We start from the raw sequence: 14,117 nt of genomic DNA on the forward strand, positions 1-14,117 counted from the left end.
TTCTTTAATATTTAAATGTAGTATGGCGCATGTGCTTTTCCATTTACAAATATATGGCAACCTCGCCCAATATCATAAATTAGCTTTTGATATATCTTTCAAGCCATTCATGCTATTTATCTCTAAAGAGATACTTGCACAAATGGAGAAGGGATAAAACACGAGATCAAAAAGCAGCGTCCATCTGGCCTGACTCTGATGGGGATCATAAGCCTTTTCCTGGATGCTTTTGGATGTCCCCTTCTAGGAACAGAGGTGTATAAGTCAAAGAGGCTACATGAGGCCCTCCTTGCCATTATCAGTAAATTAAACGCTCAGACCTTTCTATAGAGAAATCAGCCATACTCATTTAGGGCTAAGAAATCACAAAAGTGAAGCTCTCTTTAGGGACAGGAGTGGTATGCACCCATTTGAAAGCCTTCAGTGTGTATAAGGAAAGCCAAAATCATCAGGCCATTTCACTATTGCCCTGTACTTCCACGGAGACAGATAACTAGATGTGGGCATGCAGTGCCTCCGTGATCACTTAAGTCTCTAAGTACATTCAGAGAGAATGGCAGGGGGATTGTAAATGCTTAGAAGGCTCTTGGGCTTGCGTCTTGGCTTTCAGGTCCTCTCATGCTCCCCAAACTTCCCTGAAAGAAGACAAGGTAGCAGCGCAAACTAGGGAGGGCAAGTACGATGGGCAGACTTACATAGGAAAAATGCTAAGCCTCACTTCCTGTCCATGAGGAAATCTCCCTGGTTCTCAGTCTTGGCTGTCTACGGAGACACATATTCATTCTCTCTGAACTCACTTCATAGGGGCTGCAACGGCATTTTATACCTCTTCTGAGGAAGCATGAAGAGGGAATACAGGGTTCATGGCACCTGACACCTGAGAATAGCATTGGAGAAAATCATAACTGCAGACATAGTTGACTACCAAAATTTTGTTCTTTTATTCATAACGTACATAGTAAATAACAGTTTTATGGTAAAAACTGGAAACTAAGTCTTAAGAGCGGGGAACAGTGTGGATTACTTTCTGGGACGCAAAGCATACCTCCCCCCAATTTTCTCTGCTACCAGATTCTTATCATGGGAATCTCTACATAGTAAATAACAGTTTTATGGTAAAAACTGGAAACTAAGTCTTAAGAGCGGGGAACAGTGTGGATTTCTTTCTGGGACGCAAAGCATACCTCCCCCCCAATTTTCTCTGCTAACAGATTCTTATCATGGGAATCTCTACATAGTAAATAACAGTTTTATGGTAAAAATTGGAAACTAAGTCTTAAGAGCGGGGAACAGTGTGGATTTCTTTCTGGGACGCAAAGCATACCTTCCCCCAATTTTCTCTGCTACCAGATTTTTATCATGGGAATCTCTACATAGTAAATAACAGTTTTATGGTAAAAACTGGAAACTAAGTCTTAAGAGCGGGGAACAGTGTGGATTTCTTTCTGGGACGCAAAGCATACCTCCCCCCAATTTTCTCTGCTAACAGATTCTTATCATGGGAATCTCTACAGTCTGTCACTGACTCTCCTCCACCTGGCCGTGTTGCCTGACAATGTGTCTTCTGGTGTCTGACGAAGCTTGACTGTCTGCTAAACCTTTTCTCACACAGGCTACACGAATAGGGCTTCTCTTTAGTGTGGACTACCTGGTGTCTAACCAGGCTACACTTCTGAGTAAACGCTCTCTCACATCTCAGACACTTATAGGGTTTCTCTCCTGTATGAATTCTTTCGTGTTTATGTAAGTTTGTGTTGAGAGAAAAGCTTTTCTGGCACCAGGAGCACGTATATAATTTTATTCCTTTGTGTGTCCGGGAATGCGCTGTCAGATCTGACATCCACCTGAACCTCAGGTCAAACTCCTGACAAGGAAAAGGCTTCTCTCTGGTGTGAACTCTATGGTGCCTAACAAGCTCAGCAGGAACTCGGAAGCATTTCTTACACTCCTGACACTGATGACGTTTTGGAACCTGTTTTTTACCACCTGAAGCTGACACTGTTCCCCTCCTGGGATGAGCCTGACCACGTTTCTGTGCCCTGAGTGTGTCTGCACGGGTTTTTCTGCTGTTTTTGTTCTGGGCAGCTTTCTTTCTGGTGTTTGAAACTTTAGACGGTTTTGCTTCTATTCCTGATGTAGAGGCAGATTCAGGCTGATCATTTCCCTTGTCATTTTCTGGCTTTAACCCTGTTCAAATAAAGAAAAGAATCAGTCAGGTGTTTTATAGACAAGAAAATTTAAAGACTAGAGAGAACTGTCGATGAAAATTAAAGAAATACATAAACTAGTGACTCTGGCCCAGGCAGAAAAATGGTTCATATCCATAGTCCCTTATCCCATCTTCGAGGCACAGAAAGAAGCCCATCAAATGGTGCCAGAAGTTACAAAGGGAATCAGAAAAAGCAGAGAGAAGACAAAGAGGTGTAAGACTCAAGAATTTTAGAAAGAAACACCAAACAAAAACCTAGCAAAGTACATCACACCCAAACAAACACCCAGAAGAAAGTAGAAACTCAAACCCAGTATTTTCCAACCCAAAACCTATCTGCAGAAGGCTGCCTAGACAGACTTACGCCTTTCTCAGACCGAGTGTGAAACCTTTTAAAGACTGGTAAAACGCAAACCAGACACGGCTCCGAAAAGGAACCCTCCTGGTATCTGTCAACAATAAGCAGATTGGGGAGTATATACTAGCATTCTGTCAGAGCATGGAAGCTTCCCTCAAGAAGCCGAGAGATAAACGACATGTCTAAACAGCTCCATCTACGGATGGTGTCATGTCACATAAGGGCCAATGAATAAGAAGTACCTTCAACATTGTAGGCATGAGATACATTCTTATAACAAGAGCCACGGAAGTGAAGAAGCAGAAAGAGCAGGAGAGACCCAGCTAGAACTAGTGACCTGGCTTAGGAAGCCTTTTCCACAATGCCTTCTATGCACTTAGACAGCATCAGCCATAAGCCATGGCAGAACTAGCGGGATCAGAGGAACCGAAAGACACAAGATGCCAGGAAGTCTCTGAAAACAAAACTCATTGGAAGAAAGTCATATAAAAGCGATGAAGACTCTGCATGTTAAACTAACAAAGCGTGGGTGTCTGCTAAAATGACATATATCGACAGGACCGGAGCTCTCTGATTGTAATAGATAAACCAATTAGAATGCAATAAAGGCACTTATCAGACTAAACCCTAAGAGAGTTGTAACTCGAGTAAATGGCAAATCTGACAAAGGTGTAATCAAACTAGAAAACAAAATCAGAAATTGTATAACTTAAAGACACATGGAAGCAATAGGCTTACAAATAATGTGTCGCTAAGGAAAACCCTCAAAGCAGGGCGGTGGTGGCACATGCCTTTAATCCCAGCACTCGGGAAGCAGAGGCAGGCTGATCTCTGTGAGTCTGTGAGTTTGAGGCCAGCCTGGTCTAGAAGAGCTAGTTCCAGGAACCAAAAAGCTACAGAGAAACTCTGTCTCGAAAATCAAAAAAAAAAAAAAAGAAAAAAAAAAGAAAAGAAAACCCCCAAAAGAGAGTGAGAGAGTGTAATATACTTATATTGGAATGAAAATGAAGCTAAACTACATCAATTTATAGAGAGTAGAGGTAAGGAAGTGGTCAACGACATACATGTAGCCTTAAGTGCTCACAGCAGAAAAGAAGAAGGCGACAATCTCCAAGTTCCCTCCTCGAGAAACTTGCAAAAAGCAAATTAGGCCTTAACCAATGTTACTAGATGAAATTTCAACAATGAAAATGGACATCACTAAGTAAAATGCTGCTTTTCAAACAGAATAGAAGCAGTAAGTCAGCACCAAGACTGACAGGAAATCATACCATGCTGAAAGGACTAACAAGAAGCACAGAATCCCAGCAGGCTCTGTTGCACAAGACTATGATCTCAGCGCTAGGGATATACCTGGAGGGAGAATAATGAGCGTAATTACGGGCCACATTGCAAAACCCTGTCCCAAACAGCCCTCCTGAAAGGAAGGGATATAGGGCAGGTGGTGGTTTATGAGAACTGGCCCCCAAGGGCTCCTCTATGTGACTGTTTTGACAACAGGAATCAAAACTATTTGAGAAGGATTAGGAAACTTGGACCCGTCGGAGGACATGTGCCACTAGTGGTGAGCTTTGACGGTTCAAAATCCATTTAGTTTGCTGCAGACTAAGACACTATCGAAACAAAGTGTGACATTATCACATACACTCAGAACACCAAATCTCTGGAGATGAAAAGCAGAGATTCATGAGTTCAAGCCAAGCCTGAGACGCACATTGAGAATCTGGCTTAAATGATGAAAGAAATGAAATTCAAATGTTCTTAGCAATTGACAAAAGTATATGACAAAATCTCACATCCATTCATGATAAAAAAAAAAAGAAAACAACTCGTAAATGTAGAATCTTTGAAATTTTTACAAAAGCAAGAAACCTGCCCCCGTACTAAGTACAGGAAGTTGAAGTTAACGCAATAAAGTCAAGACAAAGAAATAAAAAAGCATTATGGATAATTGATACAAGGAAAATGCTGAGGTTGCCGAAGAAATCTAAACAACAACAACAACAACAACAAAAAACACTTGTAGGGAGTTCACTCTGATAAAAAGTCCATGATAAAGTCCAAGGCATTCATTTATGATATAATGAGGAAATCAAAATTAAAACTGGTATCCTTGCTGTTGTTATAATGGGAAAAGCTGAGACACATACTTCACAAAATATGAAGAGTATCTACATACTGAAAATGATAAAAAGTTGTTGAAAGAAATCAACAAACACCTAAAGCCAGACACATCATATTCAGGAATCAGAGGCATCAGCACAATGAAGATACCGGGACTCTTCAAACAAACGTATATGTTTAATGCAATTTTTAGTGAACGCCCAGTTTGTTGTAGGCCTAACTAAGCTTAGTGTAGAATTTCCATATGCCTCTCCTACCTACTCAGGGAGCAGTCTGCAGAGACAGGGGTGTAGGGGCCACAGCAGTACAGTAGCTCAGTGAGTAAGCATGTCCTCTAGGAGGGTCATGGTGGGACGGTGGCCACTGCTGTAGCTCCATGGGAGGCTGAATCTGGTGAGACCACCAGAAACAGAGTGGCAGCGGCACCACTACCGTGTCAGAATGCCAGCTGTTTTAGTATTTCAGGTAGAGCTTGTCTTTTTCATCTTTAAAGCAGAAGCAGCAATTTAGAACAGCACAATAAAACATTTAAACATTTAGAACAGCACAGCAGAAAACATTTAAACATGAAGTTATTATCATAAAATTGAACACAGTGCATGGCTTTGGCGTGTATGTGTGTATGGAGGTATTTGTGTGCAGGATATAGGGTAACCCTTGGTACTCATCCACCTTGTGCGTTTTAAGTCAGGATACTTGACTGACTCTGGAGCTCACCAAGCAAATGAGGTTGGCTGGTCAGTGAGCCCTGGAGATCCAGTTTTCTCCACCTCCCTGGTGCAGTTATTTCAGATTTCTGACAGCACACCTGACCTTTTAATATTTATTTATTTCCCGAGACAGGGTTTCTCTGTTGCCCTGGCTGCCTTGGAACTCACTCTGTGGAACAGGCTGGCTTTTAACTCACAGATCCACCTGCCTCTGCCTCTCAAGTGAATGGATTAAAAGGGTGCATCACCATCACCTGGCTCACACTTGACTTTTTGATGTGGTTATGGGGATCTAACTCAGGTCCTCACCCTTGTGTGTCAAAGGCCACCAATTGAGCCTCTCTCAGCCACCAACGAAAAAGGGACTTCAGAACTGAGCACAGTGTGGAATATTTGGAAACACATTGATGAACAGGATGAGCAGGGGAACGGGAAGCACAGTTCTAACACGAATTGAACAAAATACATAACAACGTACAGAAACTTAAACATCACTTAAATGATGTGATACCTGCACCTCATTTTATTGCAAAGCTCAGAAAAGAGAAACGAGAAACTAAAAATGTAAATAACACTTTTAAAGAAGCACAATTGGTATAGGAGGGTCATCTGTGTATGAGTTTCTGTCACTGGTTAAATAAAGAGACTGCCTTGGCCTTTTGATAGGACAGCAGCTTAGATAGGTGGAGTAGACAGAACAGAATGCTGGGAGAAAAGAGGCAGAGGCAGAGAGCCTCCATGAAGCTGCCAAGTCAGACATCCCGGTAAGCGACAAGATTGTGGTGACATACAGATTATTAGAAATGGGTTGAATCAAGATGTAAGAATTAGCCAAGAAGAGGCTAGAGCTAATGGGCCAGGCAGCAATTTAATTAATACACATTTCCGTGTATTTTTCATGGAATTTCAGGGGATAAACTAGATGGGTGGCGGGGACGCAGCCCGCCGCTCCTTTTACTACACACAATGGTCAATATATAAAGACTCTGTAAAAGGGAAAAAAAATCAACAATTACTAATAAAGACCTGAACATTGTCCTGGTTAGTTTTTTTTTTTTAATCAACATGTAACAAGTTAGAGTTATCTGGAAAGTAGAAAGTCAACTGAAAAAACACCTCCATCAGACTGCCAATAGGCAAAGTTATATGGAATTTTCTTGATTACTGATTTATGTGGGAGGGTCCAGCCCCTGTGGGCAATGCCACCCCTGGGCAGATGAACCTAAGTTGCATGAGATAGCAGTCTGAAGAAGTAAGCAAGCAGCTCTCTCCATGGCCTCTGCTTTGGTTCCTGCCCTACTTGAATTCCTGACCTGACTTTATGAAATGTCAGATGAGAAGTGCCATTTGATTATGGTGTTTATCATAGCAATAGAAATCCTAACTAAAGCAAGTGCCAAACCAAGGACAAATGACCCATGAGATCTAGATAATTCAGAACAGAGAAAGCTCTCAGGGGTATCTCCAGAAAAGTCACACCACATACTCTTCTGAAAAAAGCATCATTTTTTTTTCTAGACATGGTTTCTCTACAGCTTTGGTGCCTGTCCTGGAACCAGCTCTTGTAGACCAGGCTGACCTTGAACTAATAGAGATCTGTGTGCTTCTGCCTCCCGGGTGCTGGGATTAAAAGAGTGCACCACCACTGTCAGGCTAAAAATGTCAATTTCAAAGAAAATTTTTGGCCACCAAGTGGGGCAAAAGGGCCTGAGTTTATTATGAAGAATATAAGTTTGTGATGGTGAGGGGGGAAAACTATCAAGGGAAGGCAGAGTTCATGGGAGAAGTTGTAGGGGACCTCCCTGGGAAAAGAGAGGATGAAGTTCGGCAGTAGGAAAAACTTTTCCCACAGCTTCTGCCTTGAGAAGAAGAAAAAGTCCATCCAGAATTAGAAAACCAAAAAGAAGCAAAAAAGACACAAAAAGTCAAAGAAAGAATACAATATGCTTCCCCCACCAATAAATTGAAAGATAATCAAAAGCAAAAACAAGAACAGAGAAGGAAACAGAAAGAGACAGATGACGCTTGAATATAATACAGAAAAGTATAGACATTTTTACAAAGTGTGTCCCAGTTAAAATAAGAAGAGAAAGCCAAGAAAGCAACAGAAAGAGTGTCAGTGCCATTTCATTCTAGAAAGCTACATCCTGCTAACGAAATGAACAGGAAGAATTGTTGAGACCTGGAAAGGAGGTAAGGGAAGAAAAAATGGAAACTCCTGCAGCTGCTGCAAGTTCCGGGTTTCCAGAAGGAGATTTATATATACTTGAACAGAAAGTTGTCCATAGGCAGGCAAAGGGTCTCAGCCATTGTTCTACTGCTGTGAAGAGACACCATGGCCACAGGGACTCTTATAAAAGAACGTATTTAATTCAGGGCTTGCTTATGGATGAAGAGGATTAGTTCATTGTCATCACGGTGGGGAGTATAAAGGCATGGAGAAGTAGCTAAGAGCTTTACATCCTGAGGAAGAGAGAGGGAGTAAAAGAGACAGAGAGACAGAGACAGATAGACAGAGAGACAAAGATTCACAGAGAGACAGAGACAGACAAAGACAGACAGAGACAGAGAAACACACAGAGACTGAGATAGTAAGAGACACGGAGGGAGAGACTGGGCCTAGTGTGGGCATCTGAAGCCTCAAAGCTCACCCCCAGTGACACATATCCTCAAACAAGGCACACCTACTCCAACAAAGTGGTACCTTCTAAACCTTTTCAAACAATTCCACTAACAGGGACCAAGTATTTAAACGTATGAGCCAATGGGGACCATTCCCATTCAAACCACCACACTAAGGAAGATGGAAAGGCAGAAAAATACTGGGAAAATTACAAACAAACCAACCAACCAACAAACAAAAAACCAACCATAAAAGCAACAAACAAGCGAAACGAAGAAACGGAAAGAAACTAAAAGACAAAAGAAAACAAAGGAACAGCATGTTAGTAAAGATTCCTTAACAGTTTACAAAGTCAGGAGGCAACAATCAGAAAGACAGGACCAGGACTGGAGAGGTGGCGCCAATGTTAAGAGTGCTTGCTGCTCAATCATGAGACCTCAGTCCTAGTCCTGCACACAGATGTCTCCTGTTCCAAGTGGTCCAAAGACCTCGTTAGCCTCAATGGATACCCTCAGAAACACTCACATAGACAAAGAAGCACGCATAAATAACAAGTTTTTTCTTTCTTCTCTCTCTCTCTCTCTCTCTCTCTCTCTCTCTCTCTCTCTCTCTCTCTCTCTCTCTCTCACTGTATTTATTCATTCTTTCTTTTCAAGGCACGATCTCTCTATGTAACAGCAGCCCTGGCTGTCCCGGAACTTGCTCTGTAGACCAAGCTGGCCTCGAGCTCACAGAGATCCACCTGCCTCTGCCTCCTGTGTGCTGGGATTAAAGGCATGAGCCACCACCACGGCGCCTTTATTTCTTAATAAAAGAGAAAAGGACCAACAGTCCCCTGGCTACCAGTACATGACCCACACAGGGCTATTCCAGCCTGGGGATGAGGAATAAAGAAAAGAATGAAAGATAATGGAAATACTCAACATCTGAGGGGAATGTGAGGATATCATCAACAGGAGAGACTGGTTAACCGTGTCCTTCACCACCACCACCACCACCACCACAGTAGGTTGTTACTGGTTCATATACGAATCGAGATTGCCAGCAGTTCTTGTATCTTCTAAGAGTTTATGCATTTCAGGTATATATTGCCCCAGTATTTATGTAAAAGTCAGTTAAATAAGTTTATGTCACTAGCATTCTATTAACAGAGTGAAAAATTTCAAAGATTTTTGTTATAGCATAGAAAAAGAAGACTTCGAAATTTGTTTCTAATTTAGAAGCAAGTAAATTTGATAAATAAAAATTAGAGTTTTTTAGAGCTATACTGAAATAATTTAGTATATTCGTTAAGTTTAACAAACTGGTAGCTTGTCAATGATTGCATTCTGTGCAATCAAGACTTTGTATTTGCTTGAAGAATTCTTCATTTTATAAAGGAACATTTATTTTAAAAGTAATGTTAACAAACCCTGCTGATTACAATAGTGATGTTACCAATTATTTAGGATAGTAAGGAAATGCAGCCGGGCGATGGTGGCACACGCCTTTAATCCCAGCACTCGGGAGGCAGAGGCAGGCGGATCTCTGTGAGTTCGAGACCAGCCTGGTCTACAGAGCTAGTTCCAGGACAGGCTCCAAAGCCACAGAGAAACCCTGTCTCAAAAAAAAAAAAAACCCAAAAAAAACAAAAAAAAAAAAGAAATAAGGAAATGCAGACTAGTTGTTAGTCATTTATTAAATGAAACTTGTAGTCATATTAGGTATGTTTTCAAGATCAAATACATATTTTAGAAAGACAGGTCGTCTTCCAATATTTCAGAGATTTACGGAATATGGCATTTGAGATATCTTCTCCTGGTAGCATCAACCTACTCCAGAGAAGATAATGGACACTGAAGAAACTCTACATGGAGTTTACTTTTGTGGCCAAAGAGTCACTAAGCAGGAAAATGCCCTTGCCTCGACTGCTGACAGTGTGACGTCCTAATTGGACAAGCAAGACCCAAGAGAGAGTGACTGCCAAACCCTGTCAGACAAGAAGGGAGAGCCCTTCTGAATATCCTACTTCACAGAAAAGTCTGTCAGATATGTATAGTCTATAGGCCTGTAGGATGAAGGTAGATGCCTCAATGGTGCAGAGAAACTTTGGTGACTGTCCAGGCAGCCAGCTGTCTCTGTCATCTCTCTCATTTTTTGGAAGTCACTTACTAGCAGTTCTTACTTACGCAGTTAATGTTATTTCCTTCTTGAGTCTCTGAGGGAGTTGAAGATTAGATAGTTATAGCTATAGTTTATCAGATGCAGAAAGCAAGTTATGATAGAAAGTAAATTATGTATAAGATGTTGGACTCACCAAGATAGGATAGATATAGAGTATTTTCTCTAAATTTGTCAAATGCAAACGGACTAGACAATGTTGAATTACTTATTGCCTGTATATCTTGTATATAGTCACTGTACTCATTGTATATAATTTTTCTCATATTTGTTATAGCCTTTCCCTTTTTATTTTGGACAAAAAGGGGAAACATAGTGATATCCACTTGTATTTTAGTAAATAAATTTTGCCTAAGGATCACAGAGTAAAACAGCTACACTGGTCAGCGTTACAGACCAGGCAGTGGTGGCACACACCTTTAATCCCAGTGGCCATTCTAATTTGTCATAGCAACCAAGTGGTAGAGGTACATGCCTTTAATCTCAGCACTAGAGAGGATTACAAAAAGGGAGGAGACAGCCCTCAGTCTCATTCTGAGATTCCTGGAAGCAGGATCACCCTTTCAGACTGAGGTCGAGGTAAGAGTCAGTGGCTGTCTGTTCTGCTTTTCCAACCTTCAGGTGGAACCCTCATTTCTGTCTCTGGGTTTCTATTAATTGTGCTACACTTATAGTTAAAACATTCAGCCTTGAATTCAACTTCATACTCAATGTAAAACTTATTCAAAACAGTGTGGCCTTACATGTAAAAACAAAATTAAAAGTTTTGGGAAACTTACGGGTATCTAGTGCTAAGGGATTGAAGAGTTCGCGCCTTCATGGTGAAACCATGCACTGTAACAGGAAAAGTTGATCCTCATTAAAATAAAAAAACTTTTATTCTATAGGAGCCCATGGGAAGAGGACAAGACAGTACTTTAACAGTGATAATTAACTACAAGCCAAACATCTAGCAAAGCATCAGAATCCAGAAAATGGAAAGACCTCCCGGATTCAGCGGTCACGAAGCAATCTAATTCAATTACACTCTCAAAGGAGCTTTCTCACAGCGCTATTTTTCATAAACACAGGCTACACCATACAACATATCCACGCACGGAAGAAGGCATCGTTACCTAGAGAGGCAGCCATCTTGTAGATGTTCAGCATTTCCTCACTGTAGAGTGTCTTCTGAGAAGGATCCAGTAAACGCCATTCCGTCTCAGAAAAATGCATGTCGATATCATCAAATGTCAACAAGTCCTGAAGAACAGAATGGATTTGAGTTTAGTACTACTGATGCAGAAGCTGCTTGGTCACCTGCCTCTGACTCACGTGGTTGGCTGTATGCTGAAGAAATTAACATAGAGTTTAGATGGAAAAACCAAAAGGACAGGAAGTAGTCAAGTGAACTATCCAATTCCCATTCTCATCATGCCAAATCCAGTTGTCTGGACAGCATGAAGGTCTGACACACCCCTGAATACCTAGTGGGCACTGTGGGTCTCAGCAGAAGGAAAGCGTAGAAATGAGGCTGCCTGAAAAAGATGAGAGTTAGGATAACCGAAACAGTAACAAAAAGCCATCTGTCATCTTCCAGCCCTTCTATGTAGCAGCCTCCATGCCTACGTACAGCCAACGACCAGGGTCGTGTTGAGCAGACTGGAGTGTTGCTCTAAAGCTGCCTTCATCAGTTCTTTTCTTGACTCTGAGCCTCGAGAAGTGGTTTTCTCTTTTCCTTTTATGCAAAAGATACAGCATGGTACTTAAAAGGCTTTTCTGTCAGGCCAATGTTTAAATCTCCCTATAAGTAAGGAAAGCTTTTGTGGGGGAAGGGATGAAACAAAGGGATTCAAACAAAATGAAGACCAGGATGAGCTCCAACCTTTCTCTACAGGATTTGGTTACAACTGGACACCAAGAAATAAACTCTGCCTCATATTCTTAGGTTGGCTCCCATAGAGAAGTGATATGCGTATATCACCTAGGGCTGTTTCTTGGTCACCTAGGGCTGTTTCTTGGTTCCCACTCACTAGCAGTACTGGGAATCTGCCACTAAGAGAGAACAGTGGGGCTCCATTTCTCTGGGCTCAGGGGTGTGTTTTCATTAGAGGATACCGTCCTCAGCATCTGGATTCCCTCCCCCTCTCTGGGAGCAGTTTTCTTCAAAGACTTTCTTTCAGTTTTGCTTCCCATGTTACTCTTCCTGTGTTGTCTCCCAACATTGTCTGATTTGAGCTTCCGTTCTCTGACATCCACTTTAGTCTCGGCACTATCACATGTTTTGAATCCACCTTCCCATACCTTTCTTACCTTTTATTTCAGTTTCTAACCTCTCAAGTCTTGTATTCTTAGATATGCTAGAGTAGGCCCTCCAGCATCAATTCCTGGCCTTAAAATGAGAAAAACACACTTGTTCCTTTTAAGGCCATGAAAGACTCTGCCTGTGACTCTGGACCGTATGGAGCGACTGTCAGCACATGATTTTGGATCCCACCTAGCCATTCTAAGAAATAAGGAAATGTGACTAGCTGGGCAGTGGTGGTGGCTCACGTCTTTAATCCCAGCACTCAGGAGGCAGAGGCAGGCGGATCTCTGTGAGGTCGAGGCTAGCCTGGTCTACAAAAGCTAGTTCCAGGACAGGATGCAAACCCACAGAGAAACCCTGTCTCAAAAACAAAACAAAACAGAATAAAAAAGGAAAATGTGACTAAATCGATCTCACTCCTTGAAAACTCTTAACCAAGACATGGCTACCGTTATCCTATGATATTGGGCATTACAAGGAATTACTCATTCTCACCTTGTCGGGGACTGCATCAGGCTCCTTCTGCAAGCTTTCGACCAGACTCACAGTCTGTTTGACATCTCCCGGATGATGCTTTTGCATCCAGTTCCTCATTCCCTGGGGCAGAATGCTCAGGAACTGCTCCAGCACCAGAGAGTCCAGGATGTGATCTTCGAAGTTGGTCTCTGGCATCAGCCACTGAAAGCATAATTCGTGAAGCTTCCTGGCAGCATCTAGTGGTCCAGGTACTTGGTTGTGGCAGATGTTCCGGAAGTGCTGCTGAGCATTCTCGGGAGGGGCCCGTTTGGTTGGTGACCTGCCCTCCCTGTTGTGGTTTGAGCTACCTTGCATAGGCAGGTTACTTTTCTGCACACGCCCCATGGGTGTGCCGAAGCACCTCTCTTCCTTCCCTTTCCTCCTCATCACTAGAGGAACGGTTTTCCTTTTCTGGGAGACACTGATGCCCTCTTGGTGCCACCTTTCACAGTTGAGGCACCATCAGTTTGGATGCAAAATCAATCAATGAATGAATCTTCTTCCTAAGGGCAGATACAGGGGAAGAGAGAGAAAAAAGAAAAATTGTGAGATATATCGGCATTTATTTTTGGGCCAAAATTATTTCAGGGCCTGTACCTCGAGGCCTGTAAAACAGAGAAAAGCCTGGCTCAAGTTTGAGGGAACAGAGTGAGGATGAGACATCAAAACCCAGGTAGGCGCCCCTCCAGCCAGAGGGAGGGCTTGGCTGTCTCTCATCGGCTGGAGGTACCCCTGCATCACACCATGTCACTTAACCTGTACAAGCTGACGCTCACAGTAATCAACTGAGTTCCTGCTTTGACTTGACTCCCTATGGCTTCTGACTGCCCTGCTTCGTGGGGCTGCAGAATGGGCAAATAGCACACTCACCTTTCCCTGGGGGAATAAGGAGTCTAAGGAGACCTGGCAATTTATTACCAAAGAAAACTGAAAGTTCCGGCCCCTTTAAATTCAGCTGTCAGGTACTGCAGTATGCACTACCTCTGAAGGCAAGCTTCTCTCCTCTGTTTTTCCACATTAGATCACAGCATAGCTCACTCCGTAAAGACAGATGCCAAGAGATGCCCTCTTTTTTTGCTGAACAGTTTAGGAAAACTTGATGAATGACAAAACCAGCTCCCCATGACTAA

At 42.3% G+C, this 14,117-nt stretch overlaps 1 protein-coding gene across 1 annotated transcript; it reads right to left on the reverse strand.

Moving 5' to 3' along the window:
- Window positions 1-1,463: 1,463 nt before the first annotated feature.
- LOC121437381 (zinc finger protein 75D-like) lies at window positions 1,464-13,374 on the reverse strand (the record flags this gene model as incomplete). Its single annotated transcript, XM_041637266.1, has 3 exons — window positions 12,967-13,374; window positions 11,300-11,426; window positions 1,464-2,187 (listed from the first exon to the last, which is right to left on the reverse strand). Coding segments are annotated over exons 1-3 (1,259 nt in total), but the record flags the coding sequence as incomplete, so codon positions are not given.
- Window positions 13,375-14,117: the final 743 nt, after the last annotated feature.

The sequence above is a fragment of the Microtus oregoni genome, unplaced genomic scaffold (genome assembly GCF_018167655.1).
Source record: "Microtus oregoni isolate MIOR12 unplaced genomic scaffold, Mior012 000052F_003, whole genome shotgun sequence".
Classification (NCBI taxonomy): domain Eukaryota; kingdom Metazoa; phylum Chordata; class Mammalia; order Rodentia; family Cricetidae; genus Microtus; species Microtus oregoni.